Source organism: Pristis pectinata, chromosome 7 (assembly GCF_009764475.1).
Source record: "Pristis pectinata isolate sPriPec2 chromosome 7, sPriPec2.1.pri, whole genome shotgun sequence".
Classification (NCBI taxonomy): Eukaryota; Metazoa; Chordata; class Chondrichthyes; order Rhinopristiformes; family Pristidae; genus Pristis; species Pristis pectinata.
Genome location: NC_067411.1, coordinates 13,772,316 through 13,799,901, shown reverse-complemented (window position 1 = coordinate 13,799,901; position 27,586 = coordinate 13,772,316). Strand labels below are relative to the sequence as shown.

The 27,586-nt window shown below is 43.1% G+C and overlaps 1 protein-coding gene across 5 annotated transcripts in view; it reads left to right on the top strand.

Annotated features, from left to right (window-relative positions):
* Positions 1 to 2,546: 2,546 nt before the first annotated feature.
* Positions 2,547 to 27,586, top strand: part of asb5b (ankyrin repeat and SOCS box containing 5b) — an 88,811-nt gene continuing 63,771 nt past the window's right edge. Inside the window, exons 1-3 of one of the 5 annotated variants that reach the window (XM_052020054.1) lie at positions 2,547 to 2,697; positions 5,011 to 5,121; positions 11,752 to 11,864. Coding sequence is in view for 1 of the 5 variants with exons in the window: in XM_052020060.1 (XP_051876020.1) it covers positions 18,000 to 18,192 (193 nt within the window). In the remaining 4 variants the exon portion in view is untranslated. Of the gene's footprint in view, positions 2,843 to 5,010; positions 5,122 to 11,751; positions 11,865 to 15,059; positions 15,065 to 17,905; positions 18,193 to 27,586 lie in introns of those variants that run through there. The other 4 variants (XM_052020055.1, XM_052020056.1, XM_052020058.1 and 1 more) reach the window with 4 other exon arrangements.

Below are 27,586 nucleotides of genomic sequence, written 5' to 3'. Positions count from 1 at the left end.
GCGGCCTGCGTAAATCCGTGGGTGGGGCGAGTGTGCGTGTAGTTCCGGGGGAAGGGTCTGGGTGTGTGGCTCAGCCCCGGTGGGGGTGGAGATGGAGGGTTGGGATGGAAGTAGGATGTCTGTGCAGCTCGGGTGGAGGTGGAAGTATGGTGAGGGAGGAATGGATGGTGAGGGTAGAGCTGGTGGGGGGAGGGATGGTGAGGGAGGGAGGAATGGATGGTGAGGGTAGAGCTGGTGGGGGGAGGGATGGTGAGGGAGGGAGGAATGGATGGTGAGGGTAGAGCTGGTGGGGGGAGGGATGGTGAGGGAGGGGGTGGAGGGGGGAGGGAGGAATGGATGGTGAGGGTAGAGCTGGTGGGGGGAGGGATGGTGGGGGAGGGAGGAATGGATGGTGAGGGTAGAGCTGGTGGGGGGAGGGATGGTGAGGGAGGGGGTGGAGGGGGGAGGGAGGAATGGATGGTGAGGGTAGAGCTGGTGGGGGGAGGGATGGTGGGGGAGGGAGGAATGGATGGTGAGGGTAGAGCTGGTGGGGGGAGGGATGGTGAGGGAGGGGGTGGAGGGGGGAGGGAGGAATGGATGGTGAGGGTAGAGCTGGTGGGGGGAGGGATGGTGAGGGAGGGAGGAATGGATGGTGAGGGTAGAGCTGGTGGGGGGAGGGATGGTGAGGGAGGGGGTGGAGGAAGGAATGGATGGTGAGGGTAGAGCTGGTGAGGGGAGGGATGGTGAGGGAGGGAGGAATGGATGGTGAGGGTAGAGCTGGTGGGGGGAGGGATGGTGAGGGAGGGGGTGGAGGGAGGGAGGAATGGATGGTGAGGGTAGAGCTGGTGGGGGGAGGGATGGTGAGGGAGGGGGTGGAGGGAGGGAGGAATGGATGGTGAGGGTAGAGCTGGTGGGGGGGGGGATGGTGAGGGAGGGGGTGGAGGGGGGAGGGAGGAATGGATGGTGAGGGTAGAGCTGGTGGGGGGAGGGATGGTGAGGGAGGGGGTGGAGGGGTGAGGGAGGGGGGGGGGAGGGGGGAGGGAGGAATGGATGGTGAGGGTAGAGCTGGTGGGGGGAGGGATGGTGAGGGAGGTGGTGGAGGAAGGAATGGATGGTGAGGGTAGAGCTGGTGGGGGGAGGGATAGTGAGGGAGGGAGGAATGGATGGTGAGGGTAGAGCTGGTGGGGGGAGGGATGGTGAGGGAGGGGGTGGAGGGGGGAGGGAGGAATGGATGGTGAGGGTAGAGCTGGTGGGGGGAGGGATGGTGGGGGAGGGAGGAATGGATGGTGAGGGTAGAGCTGGTGGGGGGAGGGATGGTGAGGGAGGGGGTGGAGGGGGGAGGGAGGAATGGATGGTGAGGGTAGAGCTGGTGGGGGGAGGGATGGTGAGGGAGGGAGGAATGGATGGTGAGGGTAGAGCTGGTGGGGGGAGGGATGGTGAGGGAGGGGGTGGAGGAAGGAATGGATGGTGAGGGTAGAGCTGGTGAGGGGAGGGATGGTGAGGGAGGGAGGAATGGATGGTGAGGGTAGAGCTGGTGGGGGGAGGGATGGTGAGGGAGGGGGTGGAGGGAGGGAGGAATGGATGGTGAGGGTAGAGCTGGTGGGGGGAGGGATGGTGAGGGAGGGGGTGGAGGGAGGGAGGAATGGATGGTGAGGGTAGAGCTGGTGGGGGGAGGGATGGTGAGGGAGGGGGTGGAGGGGGGAGGGAGGAATGGATGGTGAGGGTAGAGCTGGTGGGGGGAGGGATGGTGAGGGAGGGGGTGGAGGGGTGAGGGAGGGGGGGGGAGGGGGGAGGGAGGAATGGATGGTGAGGGTAGAGCTGGTGGGGGGAGGGATGGTGAGGGAGGTGGTGGAGGAAGGAATGGATGGTGAGGGTAGAGCTGGTGGGGGGAGGGATAGTGAGGGAGGGAGGAATGGATGGTGAGGGTAGAGCTGGTGGGGGGAGGGATGGTGAGGGAGGGGGTGGAGGGGGGAGGGAGGAATGGATGGTGAGGGTAGAGCTGGTGGGGGGAGGGATGGTGAGGGAGGGGGTGGAGGAAGGAATGGATGGTGAGGGTAGAGCTGGTGAGGGGAGGGATGGTGAGGGAGGGAGGAATGGATGGTGAGGGTAGAGCTGGTGGGGGGAGGGATGGTGAGGGAGGGATGAATGGATGGTGAGGGTAGAGCTGGTGGGGGGAGGGATGGTGAGGGAGGGGGTGGAGGGAGGGAGGAATGGATGGTGGGGATGGAGGAGGAGGTGGTGGAGGGAGGAATGGATAGTGAGGGTTGTGGTGGAGGGAGACAGATATAGGGAGCGTGAGGGAGGGTAGTATAGGGAAGGTGGTGGAAGGAGGTATAGGGAGGGAGGAATGGATGGTGGGGTGGAAGTGGTAGTACAGGGAGGGAGGGCGGTGGAGGGAGGGTGGTATAGGGAGGAAGGAGTTATGAGGAGGGAGGAATGGATGGTGGGGTGGAGGTGGCAGTAGAGGGAGGGAGGTGTTGTGGTGGTACAGGGAGGGAGAGAAGGTGGTTTCGGGAGGGAGGTGGAAGGAGGTATAGGGAGGGAGGAATGGATGGTGGGGTGGCGGTTGGGGTACAGTGAGATACAAGGAAAAGCTTCTGTTTTGCATGCCATCCAACCTGATCATTCCATACATAAGTACATCGAGGTAGTACAAAAGGAAAAGCAATAACAGAGTGCAGAATAAAGTGTTGCAGTTGGAGAAAAAGTGAAGCACAGGTAGGCAAATAATTTGCAAGGACCACAATGACCATCGGGGAGGAGGCACAGGAGCCTGAAGACCCACACTCATCGATTTAGGAACAGCTTCCTCTCCACCATCAGATTTCTGAATGGTCCATGAACACTACCTTCTTATATATTAGTACTATTTATTTTGTAATTTGTCCTAATTTTTATGTCTTTGCACTGTACTACTGCAGTTAAACAATGAATTTCACATCATATATGTCAGTGATAATATCTGATTCTGAGATAGATTGAGGGATCAAGAGTTTATTGTACAAGAGGTCCGTTCAAGAGGAATAAGGGCGGAGGTAGAATGTCTCTGTAACTCGGGGTGAGGGTGCAGGTGGAACGTCTTTGCAACTCGGGGGAAGAGGGTGCGTGGAATGTCTGTAACTCAGGGAAGGAGGACTATTTCGGGTATGAGAAGAGACGGTAAAGACTAAGGTTTGTTTTCATGGGAGTAGAGGAAGCTGAAGGGGGATCTGATAGAGGTATACAAAATTATGAGAGGCGTAGCATAGATAGTAGGAAACTTTTCCCATGTCCAAGACCAGATGTTTAAAATGAGGAGTAAGAGATTTAGCAGAGATGTAGGGAAGAATGTCTTCACCCAAAGTATGGTTGGAGTCTGGTCTGCACTGTCTGACTCATTTAAGAAGCACTGCAATGAGCACTTGAATTTCAAGGCATGGTAGGATAGGGGCCAAGTGCTAGTGGATGTGTTTAGTAGAGAGAGATACTTCATGGTCAGCATGGACATGTGGGCGGAAGGGACTGTTTCTGTGCTAAAATAAAAACACAAAATGCAAGAAATATTTAGCACATCAGACTGTATCTGTGGGAAAGGAAACAGAGCTTGCATTTCAGGTCGAAGACCCTTCTCACCTGCTGAGTACTTCCAGCATTTTCAGTTTTTATTTTAGATTTCTAGCGTCTGCAATTCATTTGATTTTCTGTTTCTGTGCTATGAAGGAGGGAGGGAGGACTGTGTGTATAACTTGGGGAGGGAGGACTGCCTGTGTAACTTTGGGGGAGTGGGGGGGGAGAATGTGTAGCGCGGGGGGGGGGAGTGGGGTGGGGGTGAGGGAGCATTGTCTGTGTAACTCAGGGAGGCACTGTCTGTATAACTCCAGGTGTTTGGTGGGTGGGGAAGAGCACTTTAATTTTATGGTCTTTGCATGATGACAAGCCAGCGAATATTCAACCCTTATGGACTGAGACCCTCAAGGTCTGGACTCAAGACATTAAATCATTTGAAATTTAAACTAAAGTAAGATTTACAAAAGAAATAACAAAAGCAATAGAGTGATATTAGGTGGCACTTTGCACCAGTGTATTTGCTTCCAAATTCTTCCAGGGAGTTTCTTCTGTTTTGCTGTGTTCTGCAGATGCTCTTCTACGTTTTCCTTCTCAGTATGCATATGGTGTCCAAAATCAACTTTTTATTTCTAAACAACGTGTTTTTTTTTAAATTTTCATTTACTGACACTTCCTCCTGTATCATTGGTTCCCTTTACAGTATCATTGGTTCTCTTTTACCTTGACAATAGTTAATTTTGGCTTTAGTTCCCTGCTAGCCCCTTTTCCTTTGAGGCTCTTCCTGAAGCTGAGCAAATGGAATTCTTTTGTGCAAGTAGTTTATTTTCGTGCACACACATTCGTTTTTATCTGTGTCCGTGCCTCAGCTACTAGACTACAAGCATTCTGCATCAAGTCCAAACCTTACCATGTTGGAACAACACATTTTAAATTTAATATGCTGATTATGTGACACTTTGTCAAATGCCTTTTGAAATTCCATAAATAGGTCATCAGTCACATTTCTCGCATTAACCTTCTCTGTTACTTGATCAGAAAACTTTTATCAAGTTATTTCAATACAATTTGCCTTCAACAAGTCCAATCTAATCAATCCACACTTGTCCAAGTGACTGCTAATTCTGTCCCTGATGATTTGCAGTTTTCCACTTCTCGGGAATCTATAGATTATGGCCAGGCTCTGCAATTTCCCCCCTATTACCTCAACGATTTTAGGTTTTATTTTGCATTAATTCAGATTGCACCACAATCTTTGCACCATTCTACTGTTTTGTGTTCATTGTATTTATTATTGCCATGTATACAGTTTACTTTGTGAGCTTCATGCAAACCTGGTGCATATGCATTGCACCCTGGTGTATATGACAATAATCTAGTCTAATTTAATCCAGCAATCTAGGATCCTCCCATCTGGACCAAGTGATTAATATACTTCAAGTCTAGCCTTACTAGTGCCTATTGTTTATCATGTTTTATCTCATCCAGGATCTCAACTACATCCTCCTTCGCTGAGACTCCAGCAGCTCCTTGGTAAAGATTATAAAGTACTCATTTACCACCTCAACTTTGCTCTCTGCTTCAATGAGCAGTGTAAAGGTGGGTACAATTACGACATTTAAAAGGCATTTGGACAGTTACACGAATAGGAAAGGTTTAGAGGGATATGGCCCAGAGGCAGACAAATGGGATTAGCTCAGTTAGGCAACTTGGTCGGCAGGGGTGAGTTGGGCTTGTTTCCGTGCTGTATAGCTCTATGAGTAGATTTCCTTTTTGGTCTCTAATCATCCCCACCTCTACTATTCACATGTCTATAAAATACTTTTGGATTTCCTTTTATATTTGCTATCAACATTCCTTTTGTGCTTTCTTTTTACTTATTCCCTTTTACTTTCCCTTAGAATTTTCTGTAATCAGCTTTGACTCTCACTTGTGTTAACGACTTAACACCTATCCATTGCTCTTTTTTCAGCTGTATGTTACTCTCTATCTTTTTGTCGTCCAGGGAGCTCTGACTGATTTCCATACCTTCTCCCTCATGGGAAACGTCACATCTGGATTGGATGACTGTGGAGCAGTTGTTTCCTCTTATGGAAGAATATATAAATAAAGGTCGCTGCTTAAAAATAAGAGGTTGCCCATCTAACGCAGAGATGAAGTGTTCACTTTTATCTTAGAGGATCGTGAGTCTTTGGAAATGTAATCCTCAAAGGGCAGAGGAAGCCAAGTCTTCCTGTTTCAAAAGGAAGGAAGCAATATGTCTAGAGATTGTAGACTACTTAGTTTAACTTTGGGAAAATTATTGGAATAAATTCTAATGACCAGTTTAAACCTTCATTTAGAAAGGTATAATGTATCAGGAACAGCAGCATGGATTTTTTTAAGGGAAGATTGAGTTTAACTAACTAGAATAAATATTTAAAAAGGCAACAAGGGGGGTTCAAGGGCAGCGGTGTATTTGACGTAGTCTACGTGAACCTTCACAAGGTGTTTGACAAAATCTTGTATGACAGGCTGGTCAAAAAAGTAAAACTGGGGAGAGTATCTGAAATGGTAGAATTCCTGAGGACTGTAATGTGCCTAGTCAGAAGGTGATATTGTTCCTGGAACTTGTATTTAGCCTTGGAACAGGAGGTCATAGTGGGATGGAGAATTAAAGTGACAGATAAGTAGGAGTTCAAGGTCATCCTTAGTTGATGAAGGGTCATCAGTCTGTAACATTAATGCCTTTTTTTTCCTCCATGGATGCTGCCTGACTTGCTGAGTATTTCCAGGATTCTCTTTCATTTCAGATTCTAGCAAGTGCATTGGTTTTTATCTCAGAATTCTAGCATTTTATCTCCTCTAACTCATATTCCTTTATTTACATCTTCTCCAGGTAGATTAGTTGTGATTAACAAACCTTCACCGCCACCACCACTCATGTCACTTGATACCTCCTGGTCTCCACCTTATTACACATACCCCTTGTTCCTTCCAACTTTCTCTATCCTTTGCAACATAAAACATATTTGATTTCTCACGTTACCCAATACTAATGAATGCTACCTATAAGTACTTCCAGCATCTTCTGTTTTTGTAACCATCAACCTGTTGCAGATGCATCTTTTCATGACTGCATGGTTTGGAGAAACCATCGCAGTCCTTGTTGGAGACAAAGTCCTGTCTTTGCACAGAGGACACTCTCCATCTTATTGTGTGGCACCACCATTGTATTAATTGAGATAAACTAGCAACGGATCTAGTTATAGACGTATGTCCAGTCTAGTTGTAGAAATATGTCTGGTCATACTGAATGTTAATGAGCTGGTGCGGACCGTCTGCAAAATCAGAATAGTATTACACCACAAACTAACTGTGGCCGGTCATACCCCACACTCTACCATTACCGATAAGCCAGGAACCATCCCTGGTTGAATGGTGAGGGGAGGAGGGTATACTAGGAACATCTGTAAAGCTGTACCAAAAAATGAGTCCCAACCTAACAGAGTAACAACACAGGACTATGTACAAGCTAAGCATAAAAGCAGCATGAGATAAATAGAGCTGTGCAATTCCACGTGCAAAGGATCAGAGCAAATTTCTGCAGACCTGCTGCAACCAGTTGTGAATGGTGGTGGACAATTAAACAGCTGACTGGAGGCTCCAAGAACAATCTCATCCCTCAAATGACAGTGGAGCTTGGAACGTGAGTGCCTTGAGCCATTCTCCACACAGAAGTACTGTGTGGGTGACCCAACTTGGTTTTCTTCTTGGGGTCCACAGAAGTCAGTCTTAAGTCAACTTTATTCAATCCACTTGACTGCAAGGAAGAGCTAATGGAACTAAGTAAAGGTCGTGTGTACTGCCAGCATTTCCTGCTGCATTAGCAACAAATTGGTCCTAAACTAGCAGTGGCTCCAGCTGATCTGTTTTGGAAAAAGTCTCCAATAAAAATAATAGCAGGTCAGAGGCTGGGTATCCTGTGGTGAGTGAGTCACCTCCTGATATCCCTAATACTTCCACCATCTACAAGGTACAATTCAAAATACTCTCCACTTACCTGGATGAATGTATCTCTAGCAACACACAAGAAGCTCAATACCATCTAAACAAATCAGTTGCTAGACTGGGCTATCCTATCCCCCGATCCCCTTCGATGCTCACTGCCTCCCCTGCCACCTCGGGTCCCCACTCCCTCCTGCATCAGTGTGCTGTGACTTGACGGTGTTTGCGGCCAGGAATAGCAGAGCAATAATTTTCAGAGATGAACAGGGTCTGGAATTGAAGGAGCATTGTAGAGTACTGACAATATTAGGCAGGGAGTGATGGGTGAGTTCCTGGAGGGACATAAGATACAGGGAAGGAAATGCTAAATCTGAGGCATCGGACTCAGAGCCAGCAGGTGAACTGGACTTGGTGTAGATTAGGGTACAGACACCAGGGCTTTAGGTGACATCTGCTTTATGGATGATAGAATAAGGGAGACCAGCTGGAGTGCCTCGGAAGAGTTAAGTATAGATGTAACAGAAGCATTTATGTGGAATTAGAAACCTGGTCTACTGATCAGGAAACATTTTCAAATCTTACAATAGCAACTGGACAACTTAATTATTCAATTGATTGAATTTAAGTCACTGAAAAAATATATCTCAATAGTGGTAATCATGAAAAGTTTCTGTAAAAATCATTTGATTCACTGATGTCCAGACACATCACAATGACGTTGTAGAGTTTTACAGCATGGAAACAGGCCCTTTGGCCCCACTTGTCAATGCCAACTGTTTTGCCCATCAAGCCAGTCCCATCTGCCCGTGTTTGGCCCATAGCCCTCTAAACCTCTCCTATCCATGTACTTACCTAGATGGCTTTTAAACATTGCCAATGAACCCGCCTCAGCCACTATTTCTGGCAGCTCATTCCAAATATGCAGCACCCTTTGCGTGAAGAAGCTGCCCCTTATGCCCCTTTTAAATCTCTTGCCTCTGATCTTAAACCTATGCCCTCTTGTTTTTAGCACCCCCTCCCTGGGAAACAGACTGTGCTTTCACCCTGTCTATGCTCCTCATGATCTTATATACTTCTATCAGATCACTCCTCAATCTCTTACATTCCAGAGAATAAAGTCCTAGTCTATGCAACCTCTCCTTGTAAGTTAGGCCCCCAAGTCCAGGCAACATCTTGGTAAATCTTTTCTGCACTCTTTCTAGTTTAATAACATTTTTCCTATAACAGGATGACCAAAACTGCACACTCCATGTGAGGCCTCACCTATGTCTTGTATAACTGCAACATAACTTCCCAACTCTTATATTCGATGGCCTGACTATTGAAGCCTATCATGCCAAAGTTGACTCTGACCTGTTCCTGAAATGATCTAGCAAGCTCCTCCGTACAGGGATAATTGGAAATAGGGATTAAATGATGGTTTTACCAACAATGCCACATTCTGTGAAGGAATTTGCAAAAAAAAATTGATTTTTGGCAGCAAACTACAAAATGCTTTGTAGTTATTCACTTAAGATACTCCAACGCCACCTCCAGAACCTACACCCACTGCCACCAAGATGAACAGGGGCAGCAGATGCATGGAAACACCATCACCTGCTGGTTCCCCTCCAAGCAGCACACCATTCTGACTTGGAAGGGTAAAATATAAAGTCAGGAGGTGAAAGAATTTGGTCTTTGTGATGGAGATAGAGAAGACGGAAGCTCAGGAGACTCTAAAAGTAAAATAGCAGAAGGATCAGAGGGGAGATGAGGAAAGATCTGTTTTATCTCCTGGGTGCCACATTTGAGAAGTACCAGGGTGACGTGGTAATGTAACGGTTATCGTAACGCTATTACAGCACCAGCGACCCAGATTCAATTCCACCCGCTGTCTGTAAGGAGTTTGTACGTTCTCCCCGTGACTGCGTGGGTTTCCTCCGGGTGCTCCGGTTTCCTCCCACATTCCAAAGACGTACGGGTTAGGAAGGTGTGGGCATGCTATGTTGACACCAGAAGAGTGGCGACTCCTGCGGGCTGCCCCAGAACACTACGCAAAAGATGCATTTCACTGTTTTAATGTACATGAGACTAATAAAGAAATCTTATAATCTTATACTTGGATGTGTACTTGAAAGGCCCTAATTTGCAGATCTAATTGTGGAAGGTGTGATAAGGCTGATTGCCTCTCCTGAACAGATACACAGATTGAATGACCTATATAACAATTGTCTACGATTCTGTGAATAGGACCTGTGAACATTGTGGTTCAGGTTGAAACTGTGACGAGTAACCGAAATGGAAGAGCAGGACCTCCACTTCTTTACAGGCCACCAGTATCCCAATGCCCTGTACAGGGCATCAAGGGCTCTACACCCCACACATAGCACTAGGAACACAGGACCAGTGTATGGATCAGCACTTTGTATTTGATTCACTCCTTGCACCTTTTTTTGTTGCATCAATTCAATATGCTGCACCTGCCTTCATACCTTGAACTATCTTCTATGGCCCAGTTTACCTGCATATTATCGGCCAAAACTTTTATTTTAAATTAAAATGGTACCACCATTTAGACTGTAAATAATCTTTTTCTTTCCAAAGTACTTGCTTTAAAGAGCCTCAGAGTAGCCTGAGAATGTGACAGTTTCCACTTACATATTACTTATTGGATGCTGATGATCTATTAACATTCTTATAACAATTTTTCATATTTAATACTTAAAGTGTGGTGCTTTCCTTGTGCACATTTCTGGCTCTATAACTAACAGCTGGATGAAAATATGTTGTGGCATCTGGCAACCATTTGAAGGAGCTGTGTCAGACTGTAGCACCAATGCGCTCAAAGTGATATTTAAAACGATGGTCTTGGTTTCAAGAATGATCAGGCAACATTGCTTTGATTTTAAAATTCTGATCCCTGTTTTTAAGTCCCTCAGTGATCTACCTCCATAACCTCCAGCCTCGCAAACTCAGAGAGCTCTGAGAATCCCCAGTTTCCATCGGTCCAGATCTGGCAGCCGTTCCTTCAGCTGTTTATGCTCTTTCCTGCCTAAACCTCTCTGTGGCTCTCTCTCCTCCATTCTAGCGCTCCTTCAAACCTAATTCTTCAGCCAGGCTTTTAATAGGCTGTTTTGACAACAGTCCTTGCAAGCAAAAAGTGAATGCTTTACTATGTTGAAGGTGCCATCTAAATACAAGGAGTATTTATTCTGGAATTAGATGTAGATTTATTTTGGTTAGTAACTGATCTACTTTGCACCACATTCTGAGCATATAGGATCATGGAATAGTTACAGCACATGAATAGGGCATTGAATGCGCTGCCTGGGATGGTGGTGGAGGCAGGTACCTTGGTCAAATTCAAGAGATTACTAGATAAGCATATGGAGGAATTTAAAATAGAGGGATATGTGGGAGGAAGGGGTTAGGTAGTCTTAGGTGAGGTTTAAAGGTCGGCACAAAATTGTGGGCCGAAGGGCCTGTATTGTGCTCTACTGTTCTATGTTCTATGAGCCATCAGACCTATCATGTCCACACTGGCTCTTTACCAGAGCAACTCTCCAGTTCCAGTCACAGGCCCTTTCTCTGCAGCCTCGCAAATTTTTCTCCATCATACGTTTTTCCAGTTCCCTCTCGAAGGCCACAATAGAACATGTCTTCAGCACATATGTTGGCAGAACATTCCAGATTCCAACCACATGAGGAGTAAAACATTCCTTATATTTCTTTAAAAAGGCCAAACTCTGTCCTGAATTAGGATCAACTATTTTTTAGGTAAGGCAACTTCTTGGAGCACTGTGATATATTGTAATCTGTCATGTGTCTTTTTTTTTAGGGTTTGTTAAACCTGAGACCATATGAGTTTGGGGAAAGGGCACAGCAGGGGAAAGTGATTGTGTACAGTGGCTCAGCAGATAGCACCATTGCCTTGTGACTCCAGTGGCCTTGATTTGATCCTGGCGTCGGGTGCTGTCTGTACGGAGTTTGCACGTTCTCCCTGTGACAAAGTTGGGTTTCTTCCTGGTGCTCCGGTTTCCTCCCACATCCCAAAGATGCTAGGTAGTAGGTTATTCTGCCAGTGCAAATTAACAGGGTGGGGATAAGAGGGATCGATAATAGGTATGTGAGATAGAATAAGGTATGGAAAATGTGGAGGGATTGATGCACTGCTCAGAGCCACCATAAACTCGATGGGCCGATAGCCTCATTTTGTGTTATATGAGAGATGAGGTTGTGCATTGTTTCTATTTTTATTTACAGGATGTGGATGCACTGGCAAGGCTGGCATTCATTGTCCATCCCTAATTAGACCCTAAACTGAGTGAGAAGTCAACCCCATTGTCACATCAGGAGTTACATATTGGCCAGACCAGGTAAGGACGGCATGAAGGTGCTCTTATAAGACATTGATGAATGATACTGGTGAATCAGATGGGTTTTTATGACAATCCTGTGACATTTATCCAGTGACAATCACAGTCACTGTCAGACTGGCTTTTTTATTTGAGATTTATTTCAGTACTTGAATTTGGATTCAAGCTTGTATCTCCTGATGAATACTCCAGGCCTCTGGATGCTAATTCTGTAGCTTAACAACTCCATTGCCATACACACCATCTCAATCCTTAATTTAGTAGGATCTTTATCCAATTTTTTTCCCTTGAGTGTTTGATATTCATATGTGTGAAGGTTCAGTGTGGTCAAAACCAGGATCATTTGGATTTATATTAAGGGGATGAAAGGATGAATTTGTGCACTAAAATTTGTGCACTGTGTGTAAAGAAGTCACAAGCAATTTAAATGTCAAGGGCAATTTGCTCTTTTAACACATTGATGAGCAAAGCCAATCTCTCTTATTGGAATTAGAATTGGTTTGTTGTTGTCACATGTACCAAGGTACAGTGAAAAACTTGTTTTGCATGCCATACATATAGATTATTTCATTACATCAGTACATCGAGGTAGTACAAGGGGAAAGCAATTACAGAATGCAGAATATGGTGTTACAGTTACAAAGAAAGTGCAGCGCAGGTAGGCAATCAGATGCAAGGTCAAACGAGGTAGATTGTGATGTCAAGAGTCCATCTTATCGTACTAGGGAACCATTCAATAGTCTTATAACAGTGGGTTAGAAGTTGTCCTTGAGCCTGGTGGTACATGCTTTCAGGCTTTTTAATCTTCTGCTCGATGGGAGAGGTGAGAAGAGAGAATGTCTGGGGTGGGTGGGGTCTTTGATCATGTTGGCTGCTTTACTGAGGCAACAAGAACTGTAGACAGAGTCCATGGAGGGGAGGCTGGTTTCCATATACATTCTATATATTTTCCATAGATTATTTTGTATGACCAAAAATGTCCCATGTCTAAAATTTGAGGGATGTACCCATAACACATAAGTGGTGGTGTTTACCAAGTATAGATATTTGACTCATTTTGTGGAGTTGTGTAAGTATTATATATATGCCAACAAACTAATCATTGGTATGATTAGATTGTGTTTCCTTCAACTACTGGCAATCTGAAATAGATAGTGGAAAGCAATTTTATTGGATAAAGTCAGATGCTATTAAAACTTCGTGTCCAGTAATATTGCATTTTCTGGAAAAAATTGCCAAAGGACAGCTAAAAAAGGAATAGGGCAAATATAGATGCTGTAACATATCCCTCTGTATCACAGTTCCAAAAGCTATTGTAATAGAGATTCTATTTTTATTTTAACTGTTGATTTAAGTCTGACTGCCAGTGGACATACTAAGCAGCAAAGAAATGCTGAGTAGTTGATCCCTATTAACACATCATAATACTTTTTATATGCTTCTGCCTCTAAAACACTCAATTGATACTTCTAAGACACTCAATTGATACTTAAGCCAACTGTTGGCTTAAATATCAAGATGGAATTCCAAAAGTGATGAATATTATGGAGTTCTGTGTTCGATATATTAAAAAAAACCACCAGCAAGTATTGAATACTGGTCTCTTAAATTAACACAGCACTAGCAGAATCATTGGAGCACATGGCTTTAAAATGAGCATTTTCTGAGAGTACAATATCTTGCTAATTACATTGGTAACTATAATGTTCACCAACATTCCAGCCATTGTCTTACAGATGTAAATAATGGGCTTTGTAACATGGTAACCAAAACTTTTTTTATCAAGTGACATCATTGTGCTGGAGGTCTCTGGCTTTGGATTTATGTTTACCCCATGAGAAAATGGAACTAAAGTTTGCTAAGCTTTCAAATTAACACTCAGTAATTTCACATTCCAAGTGGTTTTCATGAATTATTTTCCCTCTAAGCTCCCCTTTAGCTTATTATCAGATCCCAGAAAAGTTCTGGAGTCAACTATTAAGTAGTAATAGGACACTTAAAAAATCATTAAATGAATAGACAGAACTGTGAGACAGGAATTGCTTTCTGAAGGTGAAACTGGTAAGGTAGAGAAAGGAGAACCGGTAGATGTAGATTATCTGGATTTGCAGGGGGTGTTTCATGAGATGTCACAGGAAAGTTTTTTTTTACACCAGATAATGGTACATGGGTTGGGGTAAAATACTAGCATGGATAGGGGCTTCAGCTTTCTAAAGATGCTAAAGTGTACATTGTGTTAGTTCTTGAAGGGCTTTGGTTTGACATCAAACTGTTGCCCAACCAGTCACCCCAGGTACCCATAGCCTCAGAGTGTAATATAATAAAGAGAATGAGCAGAGGGCACAAAGCATGGGAGAAACTGCTGGGAAATTGAGCAGGGGAAGGCCACACTCACCAAAGTCTTCAGGGAGTGATTCTCCTGCCAGAAGGTGCCTACTGTTGTCAAGGTGCCCTTGCTGAAGTATGCAAATTTCAGAGCTGGGCAAGAACCTAATTACTGATGGTTGCCAAGGTCACCGTGGACATGAACATTTATGTGTTAGCTCCTTGCAAACTACAATTGAAGAGATTAATGAGAGCTAACTTAAAACTTTAGTCCCATTTTTCATGGTAGTTTCTTATTCATTGTTGCATAAGAATAGCTCACTGATGCACCGCATTCTGAGAGCTGGTGACATTTTGTTTGCTCTTGCTGGAAAGCACTTGGCTTCACACAGATTTTATGCATCCCGATGGTGCAGGGCATTGTTAACAGGGCACACATTGGATTGATGTGATCCCCTGCAAACCGCTTTAAGCACCAGTATCCAGACCCATGATGACACTAAGCTGAGCTAACATGACAGGTGTCTGAGCTACATTGCAGCACTGAAATGTCAGGTGGCTCCTGCTTATTACCACAATGAAAGCCAACACCAATGCTGTATTATGGTTTGGACCACCTGTGGGCTAATGGAAAGAGCAGCTTTCAGGCTCTGAAAGGTCAGTGTTTGACTCTTGCTCCTTGACATTGCACACAATATCTGCAGGGTCCAGCAATTCATTGCTTAATTAATTCTTTTTTCAGGATGTTGACATCACTGGCAAGGCTGGCATCCCTAACTACCCATTAACTAAGTGAATTGCTTGGCTATTTGAGAGGACATTTTAAGACTGAGCCACGTGGCTATGGATCTGGGGTCATGTATAGGCCAGACCAGGTAAGGATAGCAAGTATCCTTCCCTGAAGGGTGTTGGTCAACCAGTTGGGTTTTTATGACAATCCAGTGGTTTGCTGATCATCATTCTTAATAATCTGAAATTTTGAAAGAGAGGGTCACACAACATGGAAACAAATTCTTTGGCCCACCACGTCCACAGGACCATCAAGCAACCATTTACACTACTCCCAACTTTCCTGTCCAATCGTCATTATCTAATACACTGCCCTCACCCCCTTCCAATTCTCCTCTCACCCACCTATACCAAGGTCAATTTACAGTAAATTGATCTACCAAGCAGCATATCTTTGGGATGTATCCGGGGGCGGGGAACACACATGGTCACACGGAGAATGTGCAAACCCCATCCAGACAGGACCCAAGTCACAATTGAACCCGGGTCTCTGGAGCTGTGAGGCAGTAGTGCTAACCATTGAAGTATTTTCATGGTGCGTTGCATCAGGAAGGCTAACAGTATCATAAAAGGTGCCTGCCGCCTTGGCCATTCCCTTTTCTCTCTTCTACCTTACAGAAGAAAATACAGGAGCTTGAAAGCCCAGAGTAAAGAACAGCTTCTTCCCCACTGGTTTCAGACTCCTGAACCAATCACCTCTTTCACATCCCCTTCCCAGTGGTGCTGCCATGTTCTCGAACCTTTAATTCTACCTCTCTCGCTTATTATCATTGTTAGTATTTCTTTTTGCACTATCTCAGTTTGTACTACTATACATTGCACTGTTCCATTGTTTTGCACTCATCACTGTATTTATTGTTGTATTTATTATTACCATGTATACTGTTTATTCTGTGAGCTTCACTTGAACAAGGAATTTCATTTCACCCGGATCCGGGTGTATATGACAATAAACTAATCTGTATATGGATCTGAATCTGCCACCTTTAACTGTTTTTAAGTACCACAGCCGTCATGGTGGGTTTTGAGCCGGAGTCCCAGCAATGTTAGTCCAAGCCTGAGGATTACTAATCCATTCATCTAACCTCCACACCACCACTATATCATTATACATCCTTATTGGGATCCCTCTGTAGACCTCATCAACCCACACATGTATGGAATTGAACCTCCAACATTATCCTTTCCCACCTGTCCTACCTGTAGACCACCCATGCCCAATGGCTAAACTAATTCAGGGAGACAAAAATCATTTCAGCTTTTATAAAGTTTTAAATTGTATTTTAAGTATTTATTGGATTTTTGACAACACTCAAGAAAGTCAGGGAAGACCTACATTTATAAAGTTCCTTCTCACAGTCCTCAGAAATGTCTCAAATTATTTTTGGTGCACAATTAAATTTGATCACCAAGGAGGTGTTTATTTTAGTAGCCACACGAATGAAACATGATAATCTCCGGAGTTTTATGCAGTAACGCCATTTCCGGATCATTCCAGTCACTGCAGAAATTTGTCAGGCACTTTCTGAATGCCTGTGTAATGCACTTTCAGCATCAGACACCCATCAAATGACATCCTGTTGAAGCATTGCCAGTGAAATCACTCCATGTTGCCCCAGGAGTAATCATCATTGTTCATTCCTAGGACAACCATGTTTTCGTAGCACTACTAGATTGGAACCCACCAACGTACTTTACTTAACCCTGTCTTTACCATCAGTCTCCTTGACCTTCTACACTGCCCCCTCCAGACCACCTCGTCAACACCTCCTAATCGGACCTTAGGCTGAACCCATGATTACCTGTCATATTTGATCCCACAATCACCCCGAGGTACCAACCTCCCCAGTGGTTGAAGGTGCTGATCCTTTCATAACCCAAGTATATGGCCCAACTCTGGATTAGAGGGTATTAACCATAAGGAGAGGTTGGACAAACTTGGATTGTTTTCTCTGGAGTGTCGGAGACTGAGGGGACACCTGACAGAAGTTTATAAAAGTTTGAGAGGCATAGATAAGGTAGACAGACAGAATCTTTTTTCCCAGGGTAGAAATGTTGAATACGAGAGAGCAAAGGTTTAAGATGAGAGGGGGAAGGTTTTTTACACTGAGCGTGGTAGATGCTTGGAATGTGCTGCCAGGGGTGGTAGTGGAAGCAGATACCATAGTAGTGTTCAAAAGGCTTTTAGATAGGCACATGAATATGCGGGGTATGGAGGGATATGAACCATGTGCAGGCAGAAGAGATTAATTTGGCATCAAGCTCAGTACAAACAAAGGGCTGGTTCCTGTGCTGCACTGTTCTATGTTCTATTTAAATCCGCATTTACCATGCCCTGAATCATCCTACAACTGATGAGTCTCTCTTCCCCAGTGAATCCCTGGACCTGGATGTCAAATTTTCCTTTATGTTCTACTGTGTGTGAAGGATAAGTGCAACACCGATTCAGTAGCACCCAGAACCACTGGCGCAATAACGATAGAATGCACCTATAGTGGCACATTACACTTCCTAGGTCAACATACACTAATTTGAGGATCAAATGAGTAAACTTTCAGAATGTATTCTGGTTGTTTACTGGTATCTCCTTGGATCTGTCTTTGTTCCATCAATGAAAGTGTTTTTAAATGTTCCACCAGCAGGTTTCAAAGCCCCATCACTACTGTCAGTTATTTGTTTGCATAATGCTTAACACCATTCTAGGTTCTTGACATGTGAAGATGACTCAGTTCATTCTTGATTTTGCAACCGTGACGACTATGCGGGGAGCTGTAAAAATAGTTGTGCCTGTTGTACAAGTTGTTTTATCAGATGAGCAAACCAATGCCTATGAGCATTATTATTACAGTGCATCGACCAAATTAAAAAAAAACTCTCCATGACAAATATACCTCAAATAGATTGTAAGCTGGCACCGTCACAAGCAACTGATGCTTAATTTGTCAAGACCCGCCTGTTAAATGAGCTCCAGGAGGCAGTCAGTGTTCACATGAAAACAGTTACATTAGCCGACTGGAAGCAATGACGGGCGTGGAAAGCTATCGCTTCTCCCAGCACTTGGCCAATGTCTACTTCACCATATTTTCCCTCTTCTGCTTCAAATTATTTGTGAAAATCAGCCTGGCCATCCTGAGCCACTTCTACATAGTCAAGGGGAACCGCAAAGAGGCAGCCCGGATAGCCGCTGAGTTTTACGGAGCCACTCAAGGCCAAGGTCAGTTCGCTTTTGGATGCCAGGCCTAGTCTGTTTTCTTTTCCCTCAGTATCATTATGATGAATGTCATTGGCTTATCAGGAAACAGAAGGAAGCAGCAAACATCACTTGACCTGCTGAGAATTTCCAGCATTTTCTGTTCTAATTTCAGATTTCCAGCAAAATTTTATTTTGCTTTCTGATCACTCAGTTTGCCGCGTGCTTTTGCCATTTTCCATTGTCACCCTGGTCAAGCCTCATTTCTCTGTTTCAGCAAGTAAGAGAAACCTCTCACTTTGTGCAAAGTTTTTTGACTGAGGTCTGGCATTTGTTTCTGACATTCAACATTCCTGCAGTGCCTGCCAAGTGTTGGCCATGCTGTCGGCTACGGATCTGTCCACATTTGATACTCTGGTTGTCATCCCCTCCCTTGCAGCTCTTTGAAAATGATGTGTTAGCTTCTGAATTTTATCCTTGCACTCATTCTCCTATTAGTACAGAGGCTAACACATGTAGAATCATAATATAGTGTTCGTACTTCCATTATCTTAATAAAACTTCAAATTGTGAGCATCAGGAACCATTGTTTCTACTTAAATCATAATCAAAATTAATAATTCAATTATATTTATGTCTAATGTAATTGATTAACTACAGCTCTTGTCTTTTTTCTTGTTGAAAAAAATAATTATAGTCAACACATTGAACAACAATGTATTAAAACAAATTGAAAATGATGTTTAAAGCTGTGTCAAAGCACACATATGAACTCTAAAAGAGGCTGGATCAATGTAAAATTCATCCTCTGTTAAAACAATGGGCAAAGGGACCTGTTAAGCTTTGGTGCCCTTAAGTACCGAACAGTAGGCTAAAATATTTAAGTGGACATGAAAGACCTGGTCTGAATGGTCTGCAGATAGGTTTCTTGGGAAAGGATAGTATTGGAGGATCAATGTCACATATATGTGTGGTTTTCTACGGTGAGGTCTACAGAAGAACCCCAGTGAGGATGTATAATGATATAGTGGCAGTTTAGACGATAAATGAAAGGATTAGTAATCCTGAGGTCTGGATTAACAGTGTGGTGGAGTTACAGATATAGTGATTTACAGCTGATTCAGCCCATTCATTGAAACTAAACGTAATAGATAAGAAAATGATTAGGGCAGATCTTCCACTGAAAAGCCAGCAGATCTGCTTGCTTTTGCTGCCTTTTAAGTACTCACCTGTGCAGAAGCTCAGGTCACAAGAAGGCAGGCTGGACTGCAGCCTTCCACTCCATCTAAATGGTGGCCTGGGACACCTGGCTTGTGCAGGTGGACTCCTCATGCGGTCCAAAGGGTCTGCACAGACTTCCTCAGATTTTCCAGCTCTCAGTTTGGGAAATCCAGTAGTAGAACCTGAGCTAGGTTGGTGTGGTCCGTTCATAGTGATCCCATTGAAATCAACGGGGAGAAATTTGATGTAATTCAATAAATTAATATGTATTTAGTTGTTTCTTTAGGTGCTTGTGTTTTTAAAAAATATACTATTTCAACTTTTATTTTTTAATTGTTCTCAAGTCCTTATTCAATACATGTGAATGCATTCAATCCCAAATTCAGCTTTGACAACGGATGAGCCTCACCAGCTATTGAAGCTATTCTAGGAGTGCAGCCGGCTGCTTGCACTCAGAGGGGCCCTAGGTGGCCTCTCTACACTATGCTGAACCTCGCTAATCAGCTGTAACTCAGCCCTGCATAGGTAGACTTTGCATGGGACTGTGCTGGAAGAAACAGTGTCTCAATGGACAGGCAAATGATATGGTTCCCTGGTCACTGAGGATCTGTCATATTATCCAGGCCCCAGCCAATTAAATGTGCCCAGTCAAAAGAAAAATGATTTATCATAGGGTCATGGAATAGTATAACACAGAAGGAGGTTCAAGGACAGCTTCTATTCTGCTGTTATAAGACTATTGAATGGTTCCCTAATATGATAAAATGGACTCTTGACCTCACAATCTACCTCATTATGACTTTGTACCTTATTGTCTACCTGCACTGCACTTTCTCTGTAAATGTAACATTTTATTTTGCATTCTGTTATTGTTTTACCCTGTACTACCTCAATGCACTGTGTGATGAATTGATCTGTGTGAACAGTATGCAACACAAGTTTTTCACTGTACCTTGGTACATGTGACAATAATAAACCAATTCCAATTCCAAGCAGCATCTGCAGTCCTTTGTTTCTCCAAGCTAGCTAAGCTAGTCCCAATTATTTGCCAGATCTTTCAAAAAGCATTTCCAGTTAGAACCACCCTCTTTTCCCCAAATCCCCACCATTGTGTCTCCTTCAAGTATTCATCTAGCCTTTTCAAACACGACCATTGAATCTGTATCCACCATTCTACCTGGTACTGCAATCCAAATCTTAACCACTCAGTATATAAAATGTTCTCTTCATGCCATCTCTGACTCTTTTTCCTTTTGCCTTTTGTTCTCTGGCTATTAATCTTTTAGCTGCTAGTTTTCCATTGGTTAGTCTTTCTAAACCCTTCATGATTTTGTTCACTTCTATCAAATTTTCTCTTTGCATTTTTTCCGCCTAAAGAGAATGATTTCAACTTCAGTCATCTGTCCGTGTAACTGTACTTCTTTATCCTTGAAACCTTTCTAGCAAATCTCTCTGCCACTTTCCTAAAGCCTCGTGTCTTGCTTAAAGTGCAGTGCCCAGAACTGGACACAGTGCTCCAGCTGGGGTCAAACCAGAGGTGCAGCCTAATGTCTTTGCTCTCTTAATTTCTCTGCCCAGGATGCCTCATATTCTGTTAGTTGCTTTCCTAACCTTTCTTGACATCTTTTGAAAATTTGTGCCCGAAAGCACCTCAGATTCACTGTCCTGCACTTCATTTAAACTTGCACCGTTTAATTTGTATTATCTCTCCTCATTCTTCCTATCAAAATATAACTTTAAATTTCATACTTCAATTGTCACATAACTCATCTGTTTCTGTCTTCAAGATTATTAATTCTTCCTTTGCTATATTTTCAAGTTTATTTCAATTTCTGTATATCCCTGCCTTCCAGCTGCTGTCTGTAAGGAGATTGTATGTTCTCCCCGTGTCTGCGTGGGTTTCCTCCGGGTGCTCCAGTTTCCTCCCACGTTTCAAAGACGTACGGGTTAGGAACTTGTGGGCATGCTATGTTGCCATCAGAAGCATGGCGACACTTGCGGGCTGCCCTCAGAACACTCTACACAAAAGATGCTTTTCACTGTGTGTTTCGATGTACATCTGAATAATAAAGATATCATTTATGTCAAAAATATCAGTGAACCCCAGGGAATGGCCACTATATATCTCACTCTGCAAGTTTTAAACATGATAGTCAATATGTGCCTTATGTTATATTATGTGGAAGAATCGGGTGAAAGTGCTAACTTTTCAAAATGTCTGGCAAATACCTGTTGTACTGAATGACCTGTACTATAGTATTCCATAACACTATGAGAATTAATTAACTTTTAACTAGGTAAATTTAATTGAGATGAACCTAGATAATGGGTCAGACCTGAAACAGCAGACATACACCACTATCCCCTGCTTTGTATCCTAAATCAATCTTTTGCCCACTCTGCTGTGTCTTCTTTTATCTCAAAGGCTTTGGTTTTGTCAAAAGTTTAATATTTGGTACTTTAGTAATAGCTTTATATACACTGCCTTTATCCAACCTCTGTTACTTCATCAAAAAATACATCCAAGTTAATCACATGGAATCTGGTTCGCCAATTTATATCCTAGGTGCCCAGGTGACTCCTAATTTTCTCCCAGGTTACTGTTTCTGAAAACTTTCACACTGTTGAGATGCTATAAACTTGCATGGAGTTGTATTTTGAAAAAAAAAGTATGTTTTGAACATGGTACATGACAGTCCATATGTCTTAAAATATGATACAAGGCACAATTTTAAGCCTTATAAGTTCTCAACTTTGTTTTCAAATCCTTTCCTACTTCTGCAATGTCCTCCTGTCCTACAACCCTCTGAAATATTTGCACTCCAATTCTGCCTTTTTGATCATCCCCAAATTTTATTGCTGAAACATTGATAGAATCATCTTTAGTTGCTAAGTGCCTAAGCTCTGGCATTTAATCCTCTATGCCTCTGCAGCTCACTTTCAATTTTTAAGATGTTCTTTCAAACCTGCTCCTCAACCAAGCCTTTTGGTCATGTGCCTCAATGGTTCATGAGTGTTGGGACAGCTGGTAGAAGTCTCACCTCTTTGTCACAAGATTGTATAGTTAATTTCCTATCCAGGTTCATGAGTACAGAAATCTTGACTGATATTTCAGCACAGCATTAAGGGCATTCTGCACTTGCTCGAGTCTTTTAAATGAGGTGTTATCTGAGGCTCTGTATTGCTAGGTGGATGTGAAGGATCCCACCATGATATTTTAAAAAAGAGTCAGGAAATTATTCTGGTATCCTGTCCTGATGTTTGACATCTCTATGTAAAACAGATCATGTGATCATTATTGCATTCCTATTTGTGGGAACTTGCAAGCAAATTGACTGCTGCCTTCCCTACATAATCACAGTAACTTTATTTCTAAAGTACTTAACTGGCTATAGAGCACATTGGGACCTACTTTCACATCTCCTCATGTGGATAGAGGCCAAATTTGTAGTGTAGGGTTAGCGTGACGCTATTACAGCGCCAGCGATTGGGGTTCGATTCCCCTCGCTGTCTGTAAGGAGTTTGTACGTTCTCCCCGTGTCTGCGTGGGTTTTCTCCAGGTGCTCCGGTTTCCTCCCACATCCCAAAGGCGTAGGGGTAGGTTAATTTGGGTTTTAAAAAATGGGTGGCGCAGACTCGTCGGGCTGGAAGGGCCTGTTACTACGCTGTAAATAAAATTTTAAAATAATAATCCTTTGAAGCATCTTGCAACGGTTTTGTATGTTAAAAGTATACCAAAGTTGTGAATCTTTGGATTTTTCCACCCAAAATGCTGTGGCAACTCAATTAAGTGTACTCAAGGCTGAATAAATTTGTTTTTGAATAGTAAGTAAATTGAAGGATATGCAGAAGGTGGATTGAGGTGGAAGATGAGGCCAAAGCCTCCTACTTCCTCCTGCTCCTGTTACTTTTGTTCTTATGTAGCATTGGTTATAAAATGGGATTAGTTAGTTAAATCTGTTACTTCTTTAAGTACAATGTCAGGTGGTTGACTGCTCTCTGGTTTGTAAGATTGCTTGCAGAAGCTTCCAGTGTGAGTCTGGAGGAGCCATTTAAGTAAACAGTCATGTTTGTTGGACTCAGTGAGTTTGTCCAACACTTCACACTGTGGTCCCACTGAGAACCTAGATGCCACTCCTACAACCCAATCAGAAGCAGTCTGACAGTTGGTTTCACAGATGAACGAAAAACAATAGTAGGCAAATCAGATCACATACTGTTCTGCACTTAGCTGACAGATTTGATAATGCACATGATCACAAAAGGTTTAGGTATCGTACGTAAATAGAGGGAATATGTGTCCACTAGCAGACTGTTTGAGGAGTAGGAGACATGGATATTCAAACTCATGGACAGGAGACACAGGAGCTGTGAGGAAGATTTTTTTTCAGTCTGGTTATGATCTAGAACTCACTGCCTGTCAGGGTATTAGAAGTGAATCAGTTTCAAAAGGGAATTTGATAGCCACTTGAGACAAGATGATTTTCAGAGCTTTGGGGAAAGAGTTGGAGTGCTGGGACTAAGTTGCTGTACAGGACCCAGCATGTACCTGATGGATCCTGTGCCATATTGATTCTATGATTCCTTTTTCAGTGGTTTATGTGCAGATGTTCCACGTCTCAAGAGATTAGAAAATTAGCCAGATGGAGTGCCAGCATCAGTGATGTTAATGAAATTCACTGCAAGAGTACACACATAATCTCTATGAAGATGCCTAATTCAGTTGAATGAAAGCTAATGGCAATTACAACTGTCAGTGGCAATAGTTTGCAACAACCAGTTTAAATATATATCATAACATTTGCAGACAGTGTGTTGCAGTGTAAAGTTGTTTCCTTGTTTTCTCGCTTCCTTCCAACCAATAGCTAGATTAATTTGTTTTCCCTTTCCTCACCAAAATATTTAAGTATGTTTTTGTTCACTATCCAGATAAATATCTGCTTCATCCCTGCATAAACTCCCAATATCCATACTCCTTCCCATTCTTTATTTAATAGCAAGTTTTACACCAAAATGCATGCTATAAATACAAAAAATGTACTGGAGCTGCAGATTATAGAGAGGCAGAGATAGTCAGCAGTCCAAGATCAGAAATAACAAAACTCTGGTGGACAGGTTAAAAGAAAAAAATTAAGGGACTGATGGCCTTATTGATGGAAGGGGTAATTGTTGTGTTAGAATTATACAAGACTCAGTTTAGAATCAACTATGGGATCATTACTCAGAAGGGTGTATTGGCTTAGGAGGAGCTGTGGCACAGATATATAGGTATCTGTCCCAATAGGTAAACCTAAGAAAGTAATTAACATAAATTAGCTTTCATTTTCTTGAGTATGCAATATTAATGGCTGTTTGGTTGAGCTTTAAATCTGGTATAAGGATAGAATGGGAAAAGCTGTTTTCCTTTGCTGGGGAGCCTAGAACACAGGGTTACAAAATTATAGCCAGGACATTTGAGGCGGTGTCAGTAACACATCTTCGCACAGATTACACCACTTATCTCATGACTATTTGTAAGATTGTAAGTGAAAAATACATGCATTCTTTGCCTATGCAGGAAAAACCAAGTCAAAGCTTAAGTACTTTGAGTCATTTCTGAGTGTTGCAATGAGGTGTTATATTAATACAAGCCTTATAATGTCACCTAAACCTTATTCTGATGTGGTCAGATTAAGTACTGAACAACAGAGGCATAAAACTAATTCTAATTATTCAATGACTAATATGTGGACATCACTGACAAGTCCAGCATTTATTGCCCATTTCTATTTGCCTCCTGAACTGACTGGCTTGTTAAACAAATAAGAATCACCACTCTGACAGGTCTGTGGTAGCTTGCAGGCCAAGCACGGGTGACAGACTTCCTTCCCTGAAGGATATCGGTGAACTGGATGGATTTTTGCCACAATCCATTAATAATACTAACTTTGTATTTCAGATTATTTTAACATTTAATTTAAATTTTCTAAGCTGCTATGGTAGGATTTCAATGTTGCCTCATGATCCAGTCTCCCCGAACCTTTGGATAGTAGTCTAGTAATTTAACTGCTATGCTACTGTAGCTCGTGCTTCTTTTGCCTGATAAGTCACCTCATTAAAAACTTACTACTGACGCATACCCAGATGATATGTTAATGTTTTAACTTTTATAATTCAGTAATTCAATATAACATGAGCAATGAGTCAGAGGCAACACAGCAATTCTTTCACTGACACCCACCATGAGTGCCCAAACTCTATTCCCCAATGTAGGTTGAGCAGTTGTTCAGCCCTGACAACCAATCTCACACTGCCTCACATTGCAAGTTGATCATTGTTCTATAAATACTGTTAGGGTAGAGCTTTACCCCTTTTTCCAGCAAAGAATCAAAAAGTCCAGCTGGAATCCAAATAAAAATGTGTTGGAGCTTTTTTAAATGATCCAAAAACAATTTGTTCACTTATAGTATGGTAAATTAGAGTTTACTATAAAATGGTTCCTTTGGGCTTTGGGTTATTTTATTTCTTTGAATCCAACAACCCGAGTACTGATGGAGATGACCACTGGTATGCAGATTATCCACGCATTTTCTGAAACGTTAGGTGATATCCAAATGTAGTTTTCTCTTGGATACATGTCTCCTTATTGCCCGATTTAATTTTTGTCCCAAGAATCTGGACTCTTGGTCAGCATGGACTGAATGGGCCTAAGGGCCTGTTTCCATGCTGTATGACTCTAATCCTGTAGTAGAGACAACCAAATATTTGGCCTTGGATGGCCACTTTTCTGGTTGGAGAGATCACTGACACCTTTGTGTACTGGACATGCATATTGATATCATATGGTGTACCAACAGTGCAAAATTCTGCTGCATAACTAGGGTGAGAGAACAGCCTCGTCCTCAAACAATGAATCAGGTCTTAAGCAGCAGGTTCAGACAAGGATGAAAGTTTGTGAGACCAGACTTTGTGTGAAGCAATAGAAATTTTCCACAGACTTACCTGTGCATCAAAAGGAAGATTAACACCAGGTTTAAATGAATAGTTGCAATTTGAAGCTCCAACATTCTTGGTCACATGGCAGCGACTATCTCTGAGCAGATTCTGGCAGGAATGGTAATTGGTTTATTATTGTCACGTTCTGAGATGTACCGAAAAGCTTTGCATGCCATTCAGATGGATCATTCCATACATCAGTACATTGAGGTAGTACAAAAGGAAGAGCAATAACAGAATGGAGAACATTGTGTTACAGTTACAGAGAAAGTGCAGGGCAGGTAGTTATATAAGGTGCAAGGGCTGTGATGAGGTAGACAGAGATCAGAAAGTTCTTTAGGGTACAAGAGGTCTGTTCAAGTGTCTTATAACAGCAGGATAGAAGCTGTCCTTGAACCTGGCAGTACATGTTCTCAAGTTTTCGTGGCTTCTGCATGATGGAAGGCGGGAGAAGAGAGAATGTCCCAGGTGGGAGGGGTCTTTGATTATGTTGGCTGCTTTCCCCAGGCAGTGGGAAGTATAAACAGAGTCAATGAAAGGGAGGCTGGTTTTTGTGATAGACTGGGCTGTGCTAACAACTTTCTTCAATTTCTTGCAGTCTCGGGCAGAGCAGTTGCCATATCAAGTTGTGATGCGTCTGGATAGGATCTATAAAAATTGGTGAGGGTCTTTGGGGAAATGCCGAATTTCCTTAGCCTCGTGAGAAAGTGTATGTGCTGGTGTGCTTTCTTGGCCATAGCTTCTACATAGCTGGACCAGGACAAGGTATTGGTGATACTTACACCTAGGAACTTGAAGTTCTCAACCATCTCCGCCTCAGCACCATTGAGAAATACAGGGGTGTGTACCCTGCCCTACTTCCTGAAGTCAATGCCCAGCTCTTTTGCTGACATTGAGGGAAAGGTTGTTGTCTTGACACCATGCCACTAGGCTCTCGCACTATATGGCATGAGGGGGTAAACTCTGAGAGCAGAGGTGGAAACAATGCAATTTATGAAGCTCCTGAGTGAGTGGATGAAGACTGGCACAATTTGCACAGAGAAGAACAGGGTAGGTACAGTGAAGTCAACAGAATAACTCTGGCTGTGTACATACTAGGATAACAGAGACCCCAGTGGTTCCCACAGTGCAGGACTCATGCTAGAAAAGGACTTGTTGTTAGTTTAATGACTTGGGGATCTGCAGACATTGAATTAAACATGCATTAACATAGTAGGAAAAC